Source organism: Corylus avellana, unplaced genomic scaffold (genome assembly GCF_965113065.1).
Source record: "Corylus avellana unplaced genomic scaffold, dhCorAvel1.hap1.2 HAP1_SCAFFOLD_228, whole genome shotgun sequence".
Lineage (NCBI taxonomy): Eukaryota > Viridiplantae > Streptophyta > Magnoliopsida > Fagales > Betulaceae > Corylus > Corylus avellana.
The window spans coordinates 2,937-27,545 of NW_028290612.1; the positions used below are offsets into that span (position 1 = coordinate 2,937).

At 34.3% G+C, this 24,609-nt stretch overlaps 4 protein-coding genes across 4 annotated transcripts; 2 read left to right on the forward strand and 2 right to left on the reverse strand.

The window, feature by feature from the left end:
* Positions 1-2,136: 2,136 nt before the first annotated feature.
* Positions 2,137-3,428, reverse strand: LOC132182666 (uncharacterized). Its single transcript, XM_059595972.2, has 3 exons — positions 3,360-3,428; positions 3,168-3,284; positions 2,137-2,462 (listed from the first exon to the last, which is right to left on the reverse strand). Exons 1-3 carry the CDS (start codon positions 3,424-3,426, stop codon positions 2,221-2,223), a joined length of 426 nt encoding a protein of 141 aa, XP_059451955.2. The 5' UTR covers positions 3,427-3,428; the 3' UTR covers positions 2,137-2,220.
* Positions 3,429-3,866: 438 nt separating this feature from the next.
* Positions 3,867-8,185, reverse strand: LOC132182992 (elongation factor 1-gamma). Its single transcript, XM_059596378.2, has 7 exons — positions 8,038-8,185; positions 7,056-7,205; positions 6,907-6,967; positions 6,768-6,820; positions 6,154-6,255; positions 5,513-6,029; positions 3,867-4,489 (listed from the first exon to the last, which is right to left on the reverse strand). The coding sequence occupies exons 1-7, from the start codon at positions 8,044-8,046 to the stop codon at positions 4,110-4,112; spliced, it is 1,272 nt and encodes a 423-aa protein (XP_059452361.2). The 5' UTR covers positions 8,047-8,185; the 3' UTR covers positions 3,867-4,109.
* Positions 8,186-10,737: 2,552 nt separating this feature from the next.
* LOC132180754 (12-oxophytodienoate reductase 2) lies at positions 10,738-14,977 on the forward strand. The gene is made up of 5 exons (XM_088512101.1): positions 10,738-11,104; positions 11,809-11,949; positions 12,077-12,207; positions 13,677-13,853; positions 14,169-14,977. Exons 1-5 carry the CDS (start codon positions 11,034-11,036, stop codon positions 14,759-14,761), a joined length of 1,113 nt encoding a protein of 370 aa, XP_088368227.1. The 5' UTR covers positions 10,738-11,033; the 3' UTR covers positions 14,762-14,977.
* Positions 14,978-20,896: 5,919 nt separating this feature from the next.
* LOC132180755 (12-oxophytodienoate reductase 2-like) lies at positions 20,897-22,677 on the forward strand. Its single transcript, XM_059593687.2, has 5 exons — positions 20,897-20,982; positions 21,324-21,464; positions 21,603-21,733; positions 21,810-21,974; positions 22,085-22,677. Exons 1-5 carry the CDS (start codon positions 20,912-20,914, stop codon positions 22,675-22,677), a joined length of 1,101 nt encoding a protein of 366 aa, XP_059449670.2. The 5' UTR covers positions 20,897-20,911.
* The last annotated feature ends 1,932 nt before the right edge of the window (positions 22,678-24,609 follow it).

Below are 24,609 nucleotides of genomic sequence, written 5' to 3' on the forward strand. Positions count from 1 at the left end.
CATCAGAATGGCCCAATTTCCATGCATCTACTTAGTTTTGAGTTGATCTTTACACAATCTGTGAGAGGAGACCACTGTGGCTTCATGCTGTGATGAGATATGTCTTGAAGAATAAGTCCTATATTCACCATCAATATCAACATTCCTATTTAATGGTCAGTCAATAATTTCAATAATCTCTTAAAAGATGAGTAATATAGATCTGAATTGCAGGCTTCCAAAAACATGCAGAGACATTTTACATCTTGCAGGAGTGTTGTAAAAGCAATCATTTGAAAGGCCTTCAACCGGCCTTGAACACAATGCTTCAAAAAGTTTTATGTGTTTAATCACATATAGTAAAATACGCAGTACTTCTTTCCTGTAGTATCAACCAGTTGGATGAAAACAAGACAGACCATATAGCTCATTGTGTGAGTTCTAAACTTCCAAAATGAGATGGTGAATTATTGACATCACTATCACTCATTAAACCAATTTAATATATTTAACACACAAAATATGCATTTTATTTTGAGAAATTTATCTTTTCTTGTTTGTCTGTCTTTTTCTTCTTCTTTTTTCAGTAAGAAAAAAAGACCCTATTACTTGTTTTCAAACAGAGAAAACAAAGAGAGAGAACCTATAACCTGATGTGGGAATTTTAAACTACAGAAGTAAAAGGGTTCCACCGATAACACCACTGCTAAGAGAAAGAAATTCCCTTAAGTTGAAATTGATATTAAGTTGCCCGTCAAAATAACTGCTGCTCCTCAAAATTAACCACTGCAATCAACATTCTTTTATTCCATGTAATCAGAGTATCATGTTACTTTTGGTCTTCCTTTTATTTCAAGTTGATCCACAAATCCAATTTCTTCATAATACATGCCAAACCATCTTAGACAAGTTCCTATCATCTAGTTCTCAAACATCAGATTTGACAAATGCACTAATTTTATATCCTATTAGTCTCAAATAGCAACTTATCCGTCTAACACTTCCTATGGTCACTTCACAAAAGATGTGCTTCTGTAATTCGAAGCAAGTTGAAAACACTTTCCTTCAACATGATGGTTAACACAATTCCAGAGGTGCTTGTCTCCTTCATAAACCTCCCTAATTCTGTGGGAAGAACCTCTCTAATCTCTGAATCCTTTAAACAACCAAAGATAAGATAAGAAAAATGGTAAATATTTCGACTTTCCCATGCCATTAGTTTTTGGCATGGATAATATTATGGCCAAAATATTTTTCTGTTGCTTTTGCAGGTTTGACATGAGAGTATCCCATAAGATTCTTCAAACAGCCACGGGAACCACAATTACAGCTTTAGGTGCTATTTCCTTTACTTCTACTACTTACACTTATAATTTTGTAGACAATCAAAATTGTGCTTCAAAAGGCAAGTTCATGAAAGAATCATGCATCCAGCATGCTGAAAACAAGGATCAATATGAATCGAATGTCCCCAAAGATAATGATTCTGATAATTATCAGAATCATTACGAGAGTCTTAAATACTCTTAATCACATGACAGATTATACCATTTCCCTCTCAAATTGCTTATAAATCATCATTATTTGTGATGTTTCCAAAAGCTTGGCAGGGAAGTGACCCTAGGTTAGAATTGCCAAAAATTTTATCTGGAAAAGTTAACTATGTAGTGGAAAGGGGTGTCATTATCCATAGTTTGGGATATAAATTTTGAAGGTGTTTATAATTGGCCAGTGTTTTCAACAACTAATTTTTCCCTGCTTGTCTAATTGCAATTCAGGTTTTTATTCTTACTAGATAGTGGTAGTGCATTTCTAGTTACTAAATTAGTAGAAGTGGAACACGATGGAGTTTCCTATCATGGAGTAAAATGCAACTTTCATTATTGTTTCACAATAAGATGCATTGGTGACAGGAAATGAGAACATATTAAAAGACAATGTATGAACACAAAATTAAGGGGAAGGCACGGGGAAAGAATGAGAGGGAGCTATTAGAATCGTAAAGCCAAAGTCATAAGAAAATCTAAGTGAGAGACATACTCATTTCTTGGGAAAACCAACAATCCCTTGAATTAGATCACCTATAAGCACAAAGAATATAAGATCTACAAACCATTATACAATAAAGATTCAGAGCAGAAAAATTGCAATTATATAGTTTCAAATGACCTATACTAACAGAGAAGCGAAAACAATATTATGATAGACAAAATACAGCCAATACACAAATGAGCAAGGATCTCAATCCCGAATACCAAGTTCAACCTCGAGCTCATCGTCATCTTCAAACAGCTTAAGGAGACGGGCATGCTGCTCTTCTCTCTTCTTCTTTTGCCATATCTTGAATAAAAGCACACAGAAACCCAAAACCGCCACCACACCGAGGCATACAATGGCTACCTTGACCCCTACAGACCCACTTGAAGTACCATGACTCGCAGCTTTATTTTCCTTTTCTGAATTTGATGGTTCACTTGCCAAGCCTTCAGATACACACAAATTTTTAGACTATGTATCGGCAAAACAACAACAATTTTCGGATCCCAATTTCTTTCATGCAAGTCCATGTAATTGTAGAGAAGCAGAAGCCCATAAAACTAAAAAAGTCGGATTCACTAGGTAGATTGTATCTAAATTGTGCAGTTACATATTTGGTTGCAAAGAAACAGAGAAAAACAAAATCTAAATTTTTGAATCTTGCCCATAGAAGCAAATTTCATCTAAACCTTTGCCCAGAGAAGCAGGGAATACAACTGCAACACGCTAATTACATAGTACAGGGAGCGAAAAGAAGAAAAACCTAGAAATTTCAATTCTTTAGTCGAGCATTATCACAAATTTTCCAAATTTCCAAATCATTTTCAACAATTCTAACAATAATTCCAAATTACAAACAATTCTAACAAAATCCTTATCATGTAGGTGTTTCCCTCCAAGTTCAAGGACAAAATTTCTCAAAATCTATACCGTAATTCAACTGAAGCTAGAAATACTGCTTGGCAAAGCTTGAGCTGAGATATTCTATCCAGAACAACATAAGAAACAGAAGAATGTTTTGCACAATTTTTGAATTTTAAAAATTGCCTTAACAATAATAATCACTCACCCCCAAATCTACACACACACACACACACATATATATATATATAGAGAGAGAGAGAGAGAGAGAGAGAGAAAGAGAGAGAGACCTGTAAGTAATTGCAGATGGATAAAGCAAAACAGAAACGAGAATCGCAGAGATCTTGGGCTTCCAATTCCAATCATGTCTTCTCGCTCCCTCTCTCTCTCTCTCCGCGCCTCCCTCTCTATGGAAATTGAAAAATAAAGTAAAATAATAATAATAAGGAAGAGTCTTCCGAAAAATAGAAGCGCGTCCTCACCAAACAGATTACAGAACCAATGACCTGACCACGTCAAAATGGTCAAATAACTTGATCTGGCTATCATGCGCATCTACCATGCACTATGCTTCACACCTTCAGCACCGTTTGTTCAGAATACTCTTTATAGTCTTGACTCTTAAATATTACATCAAATCTAATCTCAAAAATTACTACGCATTTCTGGTTTTCTTTTTTTTTCTTTTTTTCTTTCTAATGCAATATCTTTTTATTTTGGGACCCCATTTGTTAAGAAAAAAAAGGAATATGTTTCAAGTTAGTAACTACCGACAGTCCGACAGACCACCAACTTTAATTAGGTACATATTATTTTATTTCAATTAAAAACCGATTTTCTGGTGTTTATTATTTTGGCTATATTTGAAAAGAAAAAAGTTTTTTTTTTTAATTTTAAAAAAAAAGCACTTTTTATTCAAATTTTCGTAAAATTGCCTTTTTAGATCATAATATGAAAATGAGATTTTTTAAGCTTATTACAACATATGCTAACACAAAAATCAAGTGTTAATTAATTAAAAGTCTAGAGATATCCCACAACATTTCCATGGGACCAAATACATAGGATGATACCAACGTCATTAAACAACTACAAATAGATTAATAGAAAATTACCAATTTGTTTGGAACAAAAAAAAAAAAAAAATAGTAAACCAAAAATTTAGGATCTTCAAAGAGAGAACCCAGTAAAAATTACTACTTGTCAGGAATATATGTGTATATATATCCTTATCACTTGAAGCACTTGGCATCCAACAAAGCCTCCCCCTCGAAAGGCTCAGAATCTTCAATCATCTGGTTTACACGCTCCTTCTGAGCTTCATCATTAATGTCAACCTTGTTCCATTCGTACAGCTCCATATCATAACACTCGTTAATAACGAACTGAGGAACTTCTTGTCCACGGAAGAGCCACAGCCCCTTCACCTTGAATGGTGCCTCTGACCCAATAACCAGCATCTTCCCAAATGCATACTTGCGAGCCAAATCCATACGCTGGAGGAAACCACCCACCTTGTTCAAAGTTACATAGGAGACTGTATTCTCGTCGTTATATTTGTAATCGCAGAACCAAAGGGAGTAGCCCTCGGGATCATACATGTCCCAAAACCCTGGCAAAAGGAAGCAAAGCAAAGATGAAGAAACAAGTACCACAAGAAGACAGTAGACACAAACAGAAAGACAATGATGATGTGGAATGCAACTTTGGATCAAGAATAATGGTATAATTATATTCTCTGAAAATTTAATTAGAGAAAAATATATTGATGAAACAGTAGCCTGGCTAGAGCCCAGACAGCCACAAGGTTTGGTCAAGGCACTACTCATGAGTCATTACATTTATCTTTATACACCGAATATAATGCAAATTCAACTAATACGGTGATATACACGTGGTATTTCTCCAGTAGATCAGAATTAAATCAAACCCAATATATTCACTAGTATCAATCAACGACTGCAAGTCCAACTTAGAACTTTAACCAGACAAATCCCAAATCTGACCAACATATACATACCATACCCAGACTCTCATTTACATACATGTCTATACTTGCTAAAAGTTGGGATTTGTCTGGTTAATATATATAATTGTTTAAGAATAATACTATGCTTACTCCCACTTCTTTACACAATTTTTTCACACCTACATGTGGCTTTTAAAACTACCAATGGATATGAGATGGATCTTTATTGGATTTTGATCAAATAGTGATTTTAAAAGCCACCTATGGGTATGAAAAAATTATGTAAAGAAATGGGAGTAAGTACAGCATTTCTAATTGTTTAATGCACAATTTTGCAGTTCAAACCTAGACATACAAAAATAATAAATTTCTAATTAACACAATCTAGACAAAATATACTGCAAAATTGGGCATTAAACAATGCAGAAAATTTGAACTGCATTTCAGAAGATGCATTTAAGTACTTTTTACACCAGCTAGCATAAAGGTAAGTGAGATATTGGAACCCACCCAACAGTTTCACAGCAATTAATCCATAAATTATTTACCAGACAGCCTTCATGCATCACAATTATTAACAGAATTAACCACATCCACAAATTAAAGCATGGGAATGAATCCATTCAAATGTACTTTTTTGTGGGGGGGAACTTATAAGGGAAATACCTTTAATTGCAACCTCACGGAAGTTAGTCTTTGTGTTTGAGTAAAGCCTTTTCCATTCATCCAGAATCATCTTGCTAGGAGGCAAAAGATCAAGAGGATTCTTTGCTTTGGGCTTGGGTGCCTCTTCCTCCTCAACAGCCTCTTCTGCTCTAGATGGTGCTGATTCTTTCTTGACCTCTTTCTTTGGTTCATCTTTTGACTTAGGTTTAGCAGGTTCTTTTGGCTGTGAAGGCTTCTTTGCAGACTGAACAGGTGGAACGGATTCAGTTTGCTTCACTTCACCCACTATCTTTCGGAAATTTGGCTGATTAACCATGGTCCAGAAGTATCTCTCTACATGAGGGAACTCAGAGGTAAAACTCTTAGTCAAGATACGGTTAAACCCCAGAACCAAGTTACAGATCATAATGATATCAGCCAGTGTCACAGAATGTCCGACAAGGTAAGTGTTGGAAGCAAGATGAGTATTCAAGGCATCTAGCGCTCTCTTCAACCCAGCAATTGCAGCTTCTTCGGCCTTCATGCAGATAAGAGAAAATTATAAAAGGAATTATAACCCAATAATTTCCACTAATTTCAGATATACGAAGTAGTAGTTACATATAAAAGAACAGACTAGATAAAAGCGGGACTTGACTAACCGGTGGAAGGTACACTGCAAAACCAGCTCGTGGTATGAACCAGCGCAAAATATTGGCATCAATTTCCAGTGATGCAAAATCAATCCACTGTTCAATATGGGCCTGCCAAAAAGAGTGACTCCATCTCAACATAAGCATGATAAAATTAACAAGCATAGTAGCATTATGAGAACTCTAGCAATAGTACTGGTAAAATTTAGTTGCGTGGAATCAGTGCCTATTATTAGAATTAGAGAATGCAAATCCAAATCCACTTGGTTTGGACTTTACAAACAAAAAAAAAATATTTTTTATTTGGATAACTAATCATGCCATCTGATTATGATAATACTGACTTTTCACTTAAAAAAAAATTCAATTTTAAGGTTAACCAAACAGTATTGTGAGATTAAAACAATTAATTTTATCAATCTTTTTAAGATTTGCAGCATACCATATTGACTCCAAGTTGAGAAAAACTAAACTAGAGCAACCACAAAAATTTTTAAACCTAAAAAGGTGGAATTTCAAATTAAAGCTGAATCAGCATATGCAAAATATGGACTTGAGGACATAGATAGAAAGTAACAAATAACTCTTTTAATATCCTCAGGCAGCAAATTGTATTCACTTACACATTCAATCAATGAAGAACCAAAGAGAGGATTATCGGCCTTCAAGCGCGTAACTGCAGCAAGTAATAAATGATTATAAAATTCCAATCTTACCAAAACCTTCAAAATATTATAAAGGTAGTTTAAAAGATAGCCTCACCATAGCGAGCAATGGCGTTACTCTCAAATACAGGACCATCGGGTGTCTCCAGCACAGGAACCTACACAAGAAGAAACCATTTTTAGAAAACCCAGACATAAGAAACATACTGCAGATGAAAGGAATTTTCTGCTACTGAAGGAGCCCACCTTTCCAATAGGGTTCATCTTCTGAAACTCTGGAGTTTTGTTTGAAACCCCCATCTCAAAATTCTTCACCAATTCAATATTGACTCCACTGTACTCCGCAGCAATAAGTGCCTTGTAAGCATTCTTGTTTTTGTTCCCTGCATGCAGAACCTAAAGATGATAAACATCAGTCTCATGTATTTACATCAATCACCTACGTTTATGATGATGATGATGATGATTATAATCTACACTCACAACAAATACTTAAATGAGAGTCGTCCCTATGAATCTAAAACTAGGGGTTCCTAATAAATGGCACATGTCCATCAGCTTGATTCAGGTTCCCAACAATTTTCACTTTCCATTGAAGAGCAATTAGAGAGAGAAAATCCACATTTGGCTGTACATTTAGTTCTTTGAAGAGAAGCCATTTTATTACAAGTTGTCTATCAATAGAAAAGAACCTAATGTATGGTAACCAGAGAATACTAGATTTAATCCTTCGTATTTCCAAAAGAAAACAAAAAACATTGAACTGAACCTAAAAATCTATTTCTACGTAGAAGGGCACTAAGCACATTCAAATCCAAGGATTTGAAACGAATACAATCTCAAACTTGTCATCCTAAATTCCCACATTGTCGTCCAAACTTATTGTCTCTACACACAGTGCCGGAAAATATATACAGGACTAGTTAGGAAGGAAAAGCAAAAGTAAGAAGACCCAATATTTAAATCTTGAGATTGAGTTGAAACATCAGCTGAGGAAGTCTCTTTCATTTCTTTCCTTTTCTAAGCAAACCAACAGAGAACACAAAATCCAAAAATGAAAGAAATTTAGAAGAAAAAAAAATAGCCCAATTGAAACGAATTCAGCAAAGACTAAATCGTATAATAATAACCCATGCATATCTAAATGACAACAAAGTGTAAACTAAAATAGAAATTTGTTTAACAAAAAAGAGGGATATAGATGAGAGAGAGACGCTTGAGAACTTACCAGAGCCATGGCTTAGCAGAGATCCTTTGCACTCTTTCAGATGTGATACGAGAGAGAGGGAGAGAGAGGGAAAGAGAGGTTTAGGTTTGCGTGGAGGGAAATATAGGGGCGGTGATTGGTGAGGGATCCAGTCTAGGGTTTACAACTCTACACACCAAAAACAAAAACCGAAAGGTTTTCAAAGATGCGGATTCGGGTCGTATATTCTCTGAGATATCCATGGGCTTGTACGCAAATTTCATCGGCCCATTTGCGAATGGAATGCCTAGTTATTTACTATAAGACTTCTTGGGCTGACCCAAACGAAAAGGGCTATTATAAAACGGACAGAATTTTTTTTTTTTTTTTTTTAAACAGTTCAATCTCATTCAATGATAAACGAGCATAAAGCTCACAAAACACAGAGTAAAGCTCTGAAGCAACCATAATCGAAAGTACGAGGTTACAAGCGTCAACGATGACGTATTATATTCTAGACTCAAACAAAATCCACTAACCTATGACTAATTTTTCAATTAAACAGTAGATATACACCAAATAGACTCAAACTAATGTATAAGTAGCTCTTATTCCTCGGCATTGAGGGCAGAGAACCCCAAGCCAAAATTCATTTTTCTTCATTTTTCTCTACTCAAAAGCCAGGATAACGTTCACATCCATAACCCAAAGGGTCTGGACCAAATCAACTACCCTTAAGGTATCAGGCGGGCAGATCGAGAGAGGGGACTGAGCATTATTACAAGCAAAAACAAAACCGATACAGGGAAACAAACACAAGATGGAAAGAACAAAAAATGAAAAGTATAGAAAATAACTAACAAAAAAAAAAAAACACACTAAGAGGATGACAGCAACTGGAAAGAAGAGCCGATCGCATGCTCGCCGGAAACCGAAAACAAAAGGGGGCGTTGGAAGCTCATTGCGGTGGGTGGTGTGAAAAAAGGCCCAACAGAGAACGGTGGGTGGTAGGGCAGGTACAGAGGAGATCGGCAGCACACTTAAATGAAGGGAAACGTTTGAGTGAAACCCCATGAGTATCACCCACAAACAATACCTAATTAACAAGCTGAAACAAAAGAAGCAAAACACAGGCAAAAAAAAATAAAAAATAATAAAAAAATAAACAAACAAATACAAATACAAACTCTAGCAAAAAACAAGAAAAATGAGAGAATACAAGAAAATAAAACAAGAAACCCAAAACAGAAACCACGTCGGGGAGGAAGGTTGCCGAGGGAAAATGGCTGGAGCGCGAAGAACCAGGACGAAGCCGAAGAGGACAGGTTGAGGGGCGAGCAACGGCGTGGGTTCGGCAAGGACAATAGATTGGACAAAGAATGGCCGATCCAAAAGCCTATAGCAAAAAAAGAGGACCAAAGGAGGGGGAAGAGGCGGAGATGAAGGGAAAGGAAAAAGCATCCAAAGAGTTAGGGGCATCAGGTAAATAGGCTAGCTCGCTAAGAAAAAGACACATGTTTTTTAAATACAATAATAGACACCCACGGTTAACTCTCTTCTGTCTAAAGTCCATCTCCAAACGTATATCTCTTTGTCCCACAAGGGCTCAACTTCTCTTTCATAAACGAGGAAAAAATGGTTTCGCCCTTTTCGTCGGGACCTAGTTGGGACTCTACTTGGACCGAGTTGGGACTTGCTGAACCCAGCCAGTAACCACTGGAACTTGGTTAGGACATTTTCGTAATTTATATTGTGATTTTCTTTACGCGCCAAACACCGAAAAATATTTTCTAAAAAATCATTTTTTAGGAAAACATTTTATGTTGAACACAAACAGAGTTAATTTTTTTTTATAGCTATTTTGATTAGTAAGTTCTGTGAGAAGGCCGTAAATGCTCTCATACACTACTAACTTAAAATATTGGAGCTATCTCCTGCCAGCACCCTCGAGAGACTCTAATTCTCACAATTTTTCTTTTTTTTTTTCTTTCTTGCATGTGCAAAATATTGGTACTAAGAAATTGTTGTACCAATTTTGCTGTTGATTATTGTTGGACAATCTTAAATTTATGCGTTGCAATGGATCATATCTATCATCACATGTTCAAATTGGTATCGAGTATTAATTATTTAATGCTGCAATATTCTTGCAATCAATACTTTATACTTGTGACCATTCCCTTGGATTTGTTGATTTAATTAAACACCTATTTAGATCCTGAAACCTAACTCTAGATCTGGTTACGTCTATTTCGTTTTTTCATGAATCTCTACAAACCTTACGTCCAAATTCATAGCAATGAGGGGCTCCATGAAAGCGACAGTTTTTTTTTTTTTTTTTTTCGTGCAAGCTGTTCTTTATAATTGTGAGCTCTCTTTCAATTTTATTTATGCAGATATTTATGACTTGGATGCACTTTCCTGTAGTTTCGTTCGATTGAATTTACTGTCGGCAATTGAAACTCGTCAAAATTTACTGTTAATCGCCACCATCGATGTTCACCAACCGTTTTTGGCTGGTGACCATTGTTTGTTGTCGCTAATTTTTCATATGAGCCAAAGCTGAAGAAATAGTTTCAACGAAATTATTTTTCATGAAAAATTAATTTCGCTAAAAATAATTTTTAAGGATAAAACATTTTATGTTTTAACAAACTGTCTTAATTTAAAATCATACTATTTCTATAAAATTATAAAAGCAACAAGAGCCCAACTATTATTGGTCCAACGGTCAATGCTGGCGTCTAAGTTTGTGAGGGAGGCTGATCCATCGGACGGCGCCATCCGCAGCTACCCACCTCGAAACGTCATGGCAGACATCACAGTTCACAGACATCACCGACAGTAAAAAGGTCACGAAAAGCATTTATTATTATGCGTTATTGTCCAATTGATTTTATTTTTCATCTTTTTGCAACCCTTTGCGCTTGTATAAATATCCAATTGGGTATTGCGCACTTTTCATTTCCACCTGTATTGGAAGGCAAAGTACAAGCGCACAAGTTGAAGAACAGGAAAACGAATAGATTCATTTAGAAATGGCAGCTGAACTTCCAACAATTCCTCTTCTTACTCCTTACAAATTGGGGAAGTTCAATCTATCCCACAGGTGTGCCCCTTGCAAAGTCTTCTTCTACTTAATTCTTTTTTTTTTTTGCTTGTTTCTACGATCTGAATGATCATTATATGTGATGGGTTTTGTTTCTTTTTTGGTTGCAATCATTATTATTTTGTTCGTGAAAAATCCCACTTGGTATAATTACCAAAAGAAAGGCGTTTGTGAAAATCTCTTTCTTTTTTATTTATTTCCTTTTACAAGTAAATCAGTACTTTTATTAGAAAGAGGACATTGAGGATCCTTAGCTTCCTCTCCCCCACTCCGATGCTGCATTTCTTTGAAATCTATCTGTTTTAACCTGCAATCTGGTTATCCTTTAATCATGAACGAGCTCAAAGAAAAAGTTATTGTAGATCATATCAATTACTTTCTGTGTCTCTGACAATTGGTTACTATATTCTTCACAACTCACAAGGAAAAACATTATATTACACACAAAATCTATTCGATGATGCTGACTTTTTTTTCTTCCTCAATTTGTCAAACCTCGTCTAATTGATTGTAATTGAGTGGCCCACGGATGAAAGTGTGAATGAATTGTTTCTGACATAATCATTTCATTAATGAATTGTTTGTTTATTCTTCTCAAGCTTGCTACGGGAAATATATATGTGATTAAGATAATTTTATTTTCTTCAGTATAGAGAGATTTCTTGCTTGATTTAGTTAATTTATTATTTGCTTTCTATTTTCAGGGTAGTTTTGGCACCATTGACCAGACAGAGATCTTATGGCAATGTTCCTCAGCCTCATGCTATCTTATATTATTCTCAAAGAACCTCCAAAGGCGGTCTTCTAATAGCTGAAGCTACTGGAGTTTCTAACACTGCTCAAGGGTAATTTTAACTATAGCAGTTTGGCAAATTCTTTCAATGTTCCACACTTGAGACAATCTCCATTTTGGGGTTCCCTTTCTTGCCTTGAAAATTTTATGACTTCTATGGTTTCTTTGATATTGTAAAGGTATCCTGATACACCTGGTATATGGACAAAAGAGCAAGTTGAAGCATGGAAACCCATCGTTGATGCTGTTCATGCCAAAGGTGGAATCTTCTTTTGTCAGATTTGGCATGTGGGGAGGGTTTCTAATGAAGGTTTGTCTTTGACTAACACCTTTATTTCTTCTCTTCTAACGATGAATTGGTTGGCGACTGAACTTTTGTTATGAATGGAAAGAGAGTTGAATGTTTTCTAAGATGGTTTGAATGACAAAACTTGGTATTAAAGAATTCATGATAAGCAAGTGAGTGGCTTTGGGCTACAAATTGTGGCTCCAAACTATTAATTGCTAAGGTTGATCGAGAAGGAAGCATTGCATGTGAACATATTTAGTAGATATTCATATTAGATGGAAGTTTTGATTGACAGTTGAAATATCCTTGTGTTGGTTTGTAGAGTACTCCTACCCCCTCAGTTCGTAATGAGTGTCATATTTGAAATGTAACATATTTTTCAAGGAGCACTAATTGGCTTGAAAATTTGAACTTTTGTATTTCGTGAAATTTGCCCTTTTATTTTAAACTTTTCATATGGGTGGGTACAAACGTAATTTTTGTATACGAAATTAGCAAAAGTGGTGAGCAGTGAGAGAGTCAAAGGACTCAAGTGGATTTTTGAAGCAATAATCCTTTTTTTGAAAAGAAAAAAAAATCTACCATTGCTGTTGTTATTTTTTTTGCATTGTCCTTTGTAGTTTGAATGGATTTTTTTTTCTTCCTATTCAATGCAGCAGAGAGGAAAAAAGGAGAGTTAGAGGTGGGTCTTTCCCACAATTGATCCTAGGGGGATCATTGCCTCAACGGGAGGGGCATGTTGTCTTCTAACTCTCATATGTCAATTTTATTGAGTGTCTTTAAATATATGAGATATATCAATTAGGTGACACCACTTGCTTTAACAAAATTGAATCACTATAGACTATAGTTGGTCCAAAATATCGCTTCTGATGTAGTCATTTCAGTGAAAAAGCAGTTTTATATAATATAGTTCTAGCATGTCAATTTTTCAAAAGCATCGTTCTTTAAGTGAGGTGTTCTTTTGTATTTAAATACTCTTGTAGTAATTATTGCTGATAGGCAGCCACCTCTTGCTCTATCTTTGCTATGTCAAATCATCCTTTTGTGTCCTAACTTTAGTGGTAACCAGTTGGCCGCAGCCAACCACCACTTTTTGGCGTGTTAGCCAGCTCTAAGATCTTGTACTTTTGCGCTTTGGAGGCTAATATTTATGGAATTCCCATCAATAATGTAGCTGTTATGCTTTCATGATCTAAAAGAAGTGAATTTTTTCAATTTTTGTGGGTTTCAAAGTGATACAAGGGTCTCTGATATTTAGTTCTTCTGCTAGTGGAAATCTTCTTTTTATGGGAGCTTTGTGAGGAAACATCCTGTTCTAAGTACTTAGAACCGATCTAAATTCTTCTCTTTTTTTTTTTTTTTTTTTTTTTTTTTTAAGTGTTGGTTAATGATTTCTTTCCAAATGCATGCAATGGACACTCTACAATGAAAAATTCAGACTAATTTTGATTCAGATATTTCTTTTTCTTTCATATTGTTGTCTACAGGTTTTCAGCCAAATGGGCAAGCTCCAATTTCTTCTACTGACAAGCCTTTAACCCCTCAAACTCGAGCTAATGGAATTGATGTTGCACAGTTCACTCCTCCAAGGCGGCTAAGGACAGATGAAATTCCTCAAATTGTCAATGATTTTAGACTTGCCGCAAGGAATGCTATTGAAGCTGGTAAGTTTTCATTTCATGAAATAAATATGAATTTTGTAAGAAGTAAAAATAAAAATTGCTCTTGGGTTTAAGCAAGATAAAACATATCGGGGGGGGTCGGGGGGGGGGGGGGTGTGGGGAGAAAAACTGTGATGATAGTTTTTACCATATTAATCAATTTTGAGAGCCATTGCAACAGAAAACATATGAGTTTTATTTTGGGGAAATGAGTTTATTACACCATTGTCTAGTTTCTTGTTTTTTAATGTCAAACATGATCTTGAAGGTTATACTTATTGGCTTTGTAAAATAATATTTTTTTGTCTTTATACATAGGTTTTGATGGAATTGAGATCCATGGAGCTCATGGTTACCTAATTGACCAATTTATGAAAGATGAAGTGAATGATCGAACAGACCAATATGGTGGATCTCTTGAAAATCGTTGTCGATTTGCTCTAGAAGTTGTCGAAGCTGTTGCAAACGAGATAGGAGCAGACAAAGTTGGAATAAGGCTATCTCCTTTTGCAGATTATATGGAATCTGGAGACTCTAATCCAAAAGCATTGGGCCTTTATATGGCAGAGTCCTTAAACAAATATGGGATTCTCTACTGCCACATGGTTGAGCCAAGGATGAAAACCGTAGGAGAAATTAGTGAATGCCCACACAGTCTAGTGCCAATGAGAAAGGCTTTTAAGGGTACTTTTTTGGTTGCTGGGGGTTATGACAAGGAAGATGGGAACAATGCCATTGCTGAAAACCGTGCAGATCTTGTTGTTTATGGTCGTATATTTTTAGCCAATCCAGATTTGCCTAAAAGATTTAAGCTCAATGCTCCTCTCAACAAGTACAATAGAGAAACATTCTACATCTCTGATCCTGTTATTGGTTACACCGATTATCCTTTTCTTGAAGACACTGCTTAGGTTTGTGAAGGAGCATTGGGAAATTTAAATTGTCCAAAATTGCCTCTCATTTAAGTCAAGTTATTATATTGTAATATTGTACAAGTGCAAGGACAATTCTTAATAATTCCACAGCGTAAGAATTGCACATTTGTTGGTGCTGATCTACCTGTGTGCCTGAGTACTCATAATTTGAAATGCATTTGGCTATTACAAGTAATGATTCTTGAGCATGGGAACACTTTGTTAAAATTATTATATTTCAGGTCATTTAGTTAAATTGACAAGCATACATGTTCAATTTTGGTCTTAAAAGATCTATTTACATCTTAATGGGCCATCTGCAAAATTCTAAATTACACTTGTTGGCCAAAAATAGAAACATATTTAAACTGTTTACTAAACTTAAGTAAGCAATTTGGACAATAAACATTATCTACCTATAAACTATTGACACGTCAGCAAACTTTCAAGAGAAAGCTTTGGCCGTTGTTGTTCTTTGCAGGGGGTGGGGTTGCAGAAGGTTGTATTAGAAGGAGATACTCTTCAAGTTGTACAGTGATTGAAAATAAAAGGAAAATTTTGAGTTGGTACAATCAGTTGATTAAAGATGCCAGAGTTATTCTGAATAATTTAGAAGGGTGGCAAGTTAATCATGTTAGAAGATGAGCAAACGAATGCAGTTCGCAGACTTGCAAAGAAGCTCTACATGAAATTGGATAACAAGTTTTGATTGATAAAATGTTGTTTACAAAATTTAACATTATTCCAATTTTGTATACAAATTTTACAAATGCTCACGATCAAACCTAGAAAGTAGCATTAAAAAAAAAAAAAAAAAAAATCATAGCAAAACTATTAGAGTCTAACATTTCTTGTATAATTATGTTGGGGATAAAACCTTCCATGAGTCCCTCTCGAGTAATACTAGAAGTCACTTTTGTGTCCCTCTAATGATGATATGGGTCTTAAAATCACTATTAGGCTTGTGATTGATTAATAGATTTTGATCAAATTGTAATTTTAAAAGCCACCTGATTTTTTTAGGGACACAAAAGTGATATAAAAGCGACTTCTATAATTACTCACTTGAAAAAAAACCATAGGATAACAATTGCATCCACCAAGATCTCTCAACTTGATCAAACATCCCACATATCCCACTCTTAGCCTCCCCAAAATCCTGCCTTATCAATTTATTTCACTCCAAATAAACATGTTAACTTAAGTATTAGAGTGTTTCCATTCCTTAATTACTTTTTCTTTTTGGTCCAGCCATACGAAAAACTGCTTTAACAAACCATAACAATATCTTAAAAAGAAAAGGAAAAGAGTCGGTCACCAAGGGACTAATGTCGCCTATTACATGTATAGTGGAGTCACCTCAGCATTACTTGAATCACATAATCATATTTATAGTCATAGGTAAAGTGAAAATATAATCTAATTTATGTATAAAAAAATATTTAGTATATCACTAATATTTTGTTGTCTTGATATTATCATAAATTCTTTTTTTTTTTACCATCCTAAAACTCTAGCCCTCATTTGGTCATCATTTACCACCGAAATCTCATAGAGTTATACGACTTATTTGGGAAACATATTTTTACCAACTCAGCTCAATTCTTTTCTAAATTCACGTTTGGCAACTTTTTAATCTCAATTCAACTCAACTAAAAAAATTTCAACTTAACTCAAAAATTTTCAACTTAACTAATAAGAATTATAAATAAACATTTTTAAAATATATAAATAGTTAGGGGTGGCCGAACCACCACTAAGAGTATGGGGGTGGCTCGGCCATCCCCAAGCAGTTTTTGGGCAACCCCAAAATTGTTGTTGGGGGTGGCTCGGCTACCCTCATCAGTTTAAAGGGTGGTTGATCCACCCCCTAGTAGTGGCTCAGCCACCCCTAAACACCTGGGGTGGCTGATCCACTCCTTGGTGGTGGTCCGGCCACCCCTAGGAGTAGTTCAAAACTACCCCTAATATATATATTAAATTTTAAATTTTGTTTTTTAATATTTTAATATTTTTTTAATTATATATATATTTTTTTATAATATATCTTTAATTTTTTTAATCACCGTCCAATTATAATCTCAAACTTTTTTTTTTTTTTTTTCATATTCACAATCAAAAAAAGAAAAAGAAAAAGAAAGTTGAGTTGACTAAAAAAAATCGAGCCCTCTTCTCCTTGCCTTGTTAAATTAAAAATTGGGAAAATTACACTTTACCCCCTCAAAGTTTGGGGCGATTTTCAATTCGACCACCAATGTTTCAATTTTTGCAATGCAACCCCCAAACTTGAAAATTTTTTTTTAATTCGACTAATTTCATCCAAAATTTCCCATATTGCCCCTAATTTTTTTTTTTACTTTTTTATTTTTTATAAAAAAAAAAGAAAAAAAAAGAAGAAAATTTGGGGGTTGCAAAAATGGCCATATGGCCAAAGGGGTGGCCGTAATATTTTTTTAAAATTTTTTTATAAAAAAAAAAAAAAAAAAAATTAGGGACAATATGAAAATTTTTGGATAAAATTGGTCGAATTGAAAAAAATTTTACAAGTTTGAGAGGATACATTGCAAAAATTAAAACATTGGTGGTTGAATTAAAAATTGCCCCAAATTTTAGGGGGAGTAAAATGTACTTTTCCTTTAAAATTTTCAAAAACTTTAAAAAATTATTCTGTACAAACACCCAAAAAAGAATAAACACGTGAACAAACTTAGGTGAGAAATATTACATGTGGACAAGTAGAATAAAAAGATGGGGATCAACATAATTGTTGGAGGTCATGATGGGGATCAACATAAAAAATCATATTTAGCTCCTAAGTTTTTATTTAATGTGAATTTAGTCATTATGTTCTAATTTCAAGAATATGGTCCTTAATTAAGTTTTGCACAGATTTTAAATAGGTCTCTCTATCATTTTTTTGTACGTTTCAATGGACACACCAACGTTCATATCAACACTTAATATCAATGTTGTATCATTAAGAGCTAAGCCAACCTTACAAAAAAAATAATAATAATAGAAACAAAACAAGAGGCCCAATTCCTTGAACAAAACCATATTCGTCACCATTCTAATCTTCTAAATTTATAGCATTAGAAGAAAAACTGTTAATTTTGACGCTGAGATAGACTTTGGGTACGTAAATTGAGACATATTAAACATATAGAAAATTGTTAGAGGAACCAGTTTAAAATTTGGACAAAACGTGAAGAAGCTCATAATCAAACCCAGTACTATTAAATCAAATCCAGTACAAGAATCACTTTCTCAAGCGCAAAACAATACCCATGCCAATTTTCGCCGCACATGGCCAACTGATCAATAATGCGGGTTGTTCTCAAGCGCAAAACAGTACCCATGCCAATTTTCGCCCCACATGGCCAACTGATCAATAATGTGGGTTGTGACCTTTTTGTCGTCGTGAGAGAGAGGATTGAAAAATATATATATATATTTAAAGAAAGTAGACAGAGAAATAGTTAATCCGTTGGAATTTGTAGTGAAAATTTAGTAGCTAAAATAAAAAAAATTAAATTTTGAGTAGCTAAAATAAAGGGAAAAATATAAAAAAGTTCCACAAACTACTAGTTGTTTGCAATATAACCCACAATGTTTAAAAGGTACTAAAGTAGCCTCCAAACTACTAAAATGAATAAAAAATGCCATTTATTTTTTTATATTCCTATAATACCCCTATTCTTTTGTTTGGTATTTTTCACAAAAAGAGAGTAGGATATTGACTTCACCACTATCCGCACATCAATGGTTAACCATATTTAATTCTAGCAATTCATTCTATGCATGTTATAATTTAAACTAGAAAACACATGAAAATAATTTCATACAATCAATGGAAGAGCATAACCCATATTTAGTTGGCACGGATCGTCTACCTAAATTACATTAAACTATGGTGTAGTACGATCCGTCTTTCCTAGGTATGGTCTATCTAGCCCTATTGATTGCATGTCAATTAAGAACCATTGTATAACCATCATTCTTATAATCACAGAAAATAAGAATAATTTAAGTTCAATAATAGTAAAATAATTTATAAGACAAGATAAGAATTTTACTAATATTGAATTAGAATTTAAGAACAATTGCATTTAATATGAAGAACAAAAATCAAATATAGCAATCCTCAAGGTTATACAATCAACATGCATAAATTGAAAAAACTAGAAATTAAATACAATCAAACCATTGTGCTTGGAAAGGGTTACATCAATACCTCACAATAGGTTTAGCCGTTCATGATCTTCTAAGATCCACAGACAATTTTACTGAATTTTTACTCTAAAAAGCGGTGTGTCTGTTTATAATGTTTAGAGTCCTATTTATAGGGATTAGAAAAACCCTAAAAACCCTAGAAACCCTTAGAAAACCGGAGGTCAGTCTCCCAGTCCAATTGGGAGACTGAAAACCAAGTCCACGCTGGAAAAGGATTGCTGCCGTGCAATATACGCCCGAGTTCGCTCGAGCCTAGCTGTTATGCGCACGATCCTTGGCCGCAGATGCTCGAGTGCAGGTGCGCTCGAGCTCAGGAATAGCTGCGCTTCATCTTAGATCCAGAATGCCCAGCTTTTTGCCCTTTTAAGTCCAATTTTCAATGGTTTATCAAATAAGACCTGAAACACAAAAATAAAACAAAATCAAACAAATAACAATGTTAAGGAATTATCATATGTAAATTAAGGGGCTTGAATGTGCAACATTCGGCGCTTATCAAAAAGGAAAAATTTTAAAAAGCCTACCAACCTACCAGTTGTTTGCAATATAACCCCCAATGTTTAAAATGTATTAAAGTAGCCCCCAAACTACCAAAATGTATAAGAAATGCCACTTATTTTTTATATTCCTATAATACCCCTATTCTTTTGTTTGGTTTTTTTTAACAATTATTTTATTTGTTAAAAGAATAGGGGTATTATAAGAATATAAAAAAAAAATAAGTGGCATTTTTTATACATTTTGGTAGTTTAATTTGGGGGTTAATTTAATACCTTTTGAATATTGGGGGGCTATATTACAAACAACTAGTAGTTTGGGGTGTTTTTTTATATTTTCCCTAAAAAAAACTATAACTAAAATCGTTGAAGCATCTTCTTTATCAGATTTCAGCCATTATAGCCGATACTAGCCATAATATGTCCAAATTTCGGCCAAAGTCATCGGAGTCTCGATTCCGGCCAAAAAGACATATCGAAGTCTAAGCTCTGGCCATAACAGCCGTTCCAATTAAGGTCATAACGAAAGAAAGCTATTTGATTTTTGTTTTATTTTTGTTTTTCTGTTTTTGATTTTTTTGGTTTTTTTGGTTTTTTTTGGTTTTTTTTTTTTTTTTTTTTTTTTAAGTTAAAGATATGAATAAGCAAAGAATAAAATTGGAAAAAGTCAACATACTCCCCTCAAACTACCACCTAATTGACTATGCGCCCCCAAACTATAAAAAATTGTCAATATTCCCCCCAATGACGAAACTACCCTTAGTAAATAAAAACAAGAAATATTAAAACTTCTAGAAAAAAAATTAAAACTAAAAAAATATATAAAAAATCCAAGTGGTGACCAAATTTAAAAATTAAAAAGTTCTGTTTTTTTTAAAAAAAAAATTCATATTTTTTTTTTTATAAAAAAATCTCGTTTGTAAAAATTTTTTTTTTTAAAAAAAATCGTTTTTTTTTTTTTTTTTTTTTTTTTAAAATTAAAATTTTCGTTTTTCAAAAAAATTAATTAATTAATTTTTTCTAATTTATACGATATTTTTGTCTTATTAAGAAATCTATATAAAGATATTTTTATCTTTTTGTTAATCTTAGAAGACATTATCTCAATTACAATTTTGAAAGGGCGATGTCTAACTCCTGTCATTAGTCAGCAAAACTGGCAGATAATCGTAGTGCGGAGGATGGTCAATCTTACTACAAACGTCATGGCAGACGTTTTTTTTTTCTTAGACGTCATAATAGACATCACCAACGACAAATATGTTTGAAAATCGGAATATAACCTCCTTACTTTTCCTCTTTTTCCTATTCAATGTGTACATGTATAAATACCCAATTGGGTCTGGCAATTTTTTATTCCCCAACCAAACTACAAAACACACAAGCCGTGGAAGAAAACAGAAAAGAATCAATAAAAATGGCTCAAGCTCCCACCATTAATCCTCTTCTTACTCCATATAAAATGGGGAACTTCAATCTATGCCATAGGTTTGCACCTTCCAAATTCTTTTTTTGATAAAATAATTTTTTTTTCCTCCTAAAACTATCATTTCAATCTCACTTGTAATTATTCACTTCAACTTATTACAATTTAGACATATATACTATAAATGGGAGGCCTCTCCACATTTAATATATATAGTCCACAGCTGAAAAAATGAAGCTGTCCTTATTTCTGCCATAATCATTTCATAAATGGATTATTTGTTTATTCTTCCCAAACTTGCTATGGGTAATATATATGTGATTCGAGATAATTTTATTTTCTTCGGAATAAAAAAAATGTCTTTCTTGGCTTAGTTAATTTATCATTTACTTTTTATTTTCAGAGTAGTATTGGCACCACTAGCCAGAATGAGATTTTATGGTAATATTCCTCAGCCACATGCTATCTTATATTATTCTCAGAGAACTTCTAAAGGTGGTTTTTTAATAGCTGAAGCAACTGGAGTTTCTGACACCGCTTTGGGGTAATTTTAACTATTATAGTTTGGCAAATTTTTTTAAAATTGTGAAAGAGCATAAATGAGACTCACTTGCTCAAATAAATTTTAGTCAATCTTGCTTTCAAGACTTTATGATTGTTAGGTTTCTTTGATGTTGTAAAGGTATCCTAATGTATCCGGTATATGGACAAAAGAGCAAGTTGAAGCATGGAAACCCATCGTGGATGCTGTCCACGCCAAAGGTGGAGTCTTCTTTTGTCAACTTTGGCATGCAGGGAGGGTTTCAAATCAAGGTTTGTCATTTGACTATTTTGCTGTGCATGGAGAGAATTTAATGTTTTCTAAGATTTTCATATTGTTTGTCTACAGATTTTCAGCCAAATGGGCAAGCTCCAATTTCTTCTACTGACAAGCCTTTGACCGTTGAGGGACTTGATGGTGCACATTTCACTCCTCCACGGCGGCTAACGACAGATGAAATTGCTCAAATTGCCAATGATTTTAGAATTGCAGCAAAGAATGCTATTGAAGCTGGTGAGTTTTCATTTCATAAGCTCTTCTTGTTTTTTAATATCAAGCAAGCATGATCTTTAACATTATACCTATTCGCTTTGTAAAATAATAATTTTTATCTTTATACCTAGGTTTTGATGGAATTGAGATCCATGGGGCCCATGGTTACCTAATTGACCAATTTATGAAAGATGGGGTGAATGATCGAATAGACCAATGTGGTGGATCCCTTGAAAATCGTTGTCGATTTGCTTTGGAAGTAGTTGAAGCTGTTGCTAATGAGATAGGAGCAGACAAAGTTGGAATAAGGTTATCTCCTTTTGCAGACTATATGGAATCTGAAGACTCTAATCCAAAAGCATTAGGGCTTTATATGGCAGAGTCCTTAAACAAATATGGTATTCTTTATTGCCACATGGTTGAGCCAAGAATGAAGACAGTTGGAGAAAAAAGTGAGTCCCCACATAGTCTTTTGCCAATGAGAAAGGCTTTTAGGGGTACTTTTCTTGTTGCGGGAGGTTATGAAAGGGAAGACGGGAACAATGCCATTGCTGAAAACCATGCAGATCTTGTTGTTTATGGTCGTCTGTTTTTAGCCAATCCAGATTTGCCAAAGAGATTTAAGCTGAATGCTCCTCTCAACAAGTACAATAGAGAAACATTCTATATCTCTGATCCGGTTGTTGGTTACACTGATTATCCATTTCTTGAAGACAATTCATGATGCAAAAAGCCAGAAATTTACGAGATTATGTAGAATTTAATTTGAAGTGTTAATGGTTTTTTTTTTGGGTAATTCAATAAATAGGTGATTGTTATATAGTATTTTAGGCAATTTAATAAATGAGTGTTGTTCTTTTAGTCTATTTAAGTGTCTCATACTTCAATGAAATAAGATTTTGATAGAATAAAATTATGAGAAAATGATTTTCTCTCCTTCTCTCTCTTTGGTTTCCCAGCTTCTCCTCTATTTAAGCACCATATTCTCCTATAGACTGGCATGACCCAATGGCTCTCTAATGAAAAGGCATCAATTAAAACCGTGGCTTGTCAAGAAGTAAAACTACAATAGTGTATGTATTCTATACATTTACCTCAGTTTTACCCAAGAGGTGTAACCGAGAAGTTTTTAAAGTACGACAGAAAATGACATCATAAAACAAGCTTTGTTCTTGATATTTGAAGGGGGAACTAACAAGGTCATGAGGATTATATTAGATCGAAGACAAAAGATATTAAAGAAATGACCTGGATCATTTGTGTGAGTGTTTTTGTCGAACCCGTTGCTGATGTGATAAGCAGAAAAAGTAAGAATGGTTTTTATTTAGGGTTAAATGCAATTTTGATACATGTAGTTAGGCCCAATATCAAACAGACCTTTCATTTTTAAAAAGTGTCCCAGGTGGTACCTATGATTATTGAAACTACACATTTCGTATTTCCGTCTAAATATTTAACGGATCTCCACCTCAGCATGCGTAACATGATGACACATGTTGCGAATGCTAGATATTAATGCCAAACCAGAAGATTGGATGACGTAGTATTATATCATAGGTAGTACCTATGCTGGAAAAATAATAAAATAAGGGTAACTGATGTATATATTACAAAAAAAAAAAAAAAAGGGTAAAAAATTGGGGGCAACCGGACACCCAAATGGGGTGGCTAGGGTGGTTCAGCCTCCCCCTTGTTGGCCATTGGAAGCCACCCCCTAGGTAAAATGGTAGCGGCTGGCCACCCCCAAATTTCTACCATTTTTTTTAAAAAAATTATTTTAGTTCTCATTATTTTATTAGTTTTTGCATTATACGTGGCACCAAAAGCATAGGTACCACCTATGATATAATGTCACATTACCTAATTTGCTGATTTGGCATCAATATGTGGCATTCAGGACAAATGTCACCATTTTAAGCGTGCTGACATGGAGATCTGTTAAATATTTGGATGGAACATGAACGAAAGTACCATGTGTGTATTTTCAATAATCACAGGTACCAGTTGAAACCGAGGGGTCTATTTGATTTTGGGCCAAACTACACGTACCAAAATTGCATTTAACCCGTTCTATTTATTCTTTAGGAAATGAAAAGTGAACTTACTGATAAAAGATCAATAAAAGCTATCACAAGTGCTAGCTAGTAACTTCTTCAGGAACCAGTGTATACATCAAAATTACTAACACTAACAATCCATTTTGCAGTCACTTCTCTGTGGCTAACATATATTCTTGTGCCAACATTAGAGCATTTCCAAAAGAGTAGTTAAATTCACCTTAATAGCATTTCCAATAGTGGTTACACCGATTACCCATTTCTTGAAGACAATGCATAGGTTTGCAAAGAAGCTTAGGGGAATCTACATTATTTAAATTTACCCCTCTTTTAAATACAATGTTATTTCTAGTGGTATTCTATTGTATTGTAGAAGTGTAAGAATAATTCTTAATAACTCCACAACGCAAGAGTTGCACATTTGTTGCTACTACTCTGCGTGTGCTTGAATGCTCATAATTTGAAATAACATTTGGCTATTACAAGCAATTATTCTTGAGCACAGGAACACTTTGTTAAATTAGCATGTCATTTAGTTAAATTGACAAGCATACATGTTGAATTTTGGTTTTAAAACATGTATTTACATCTTAATTAGC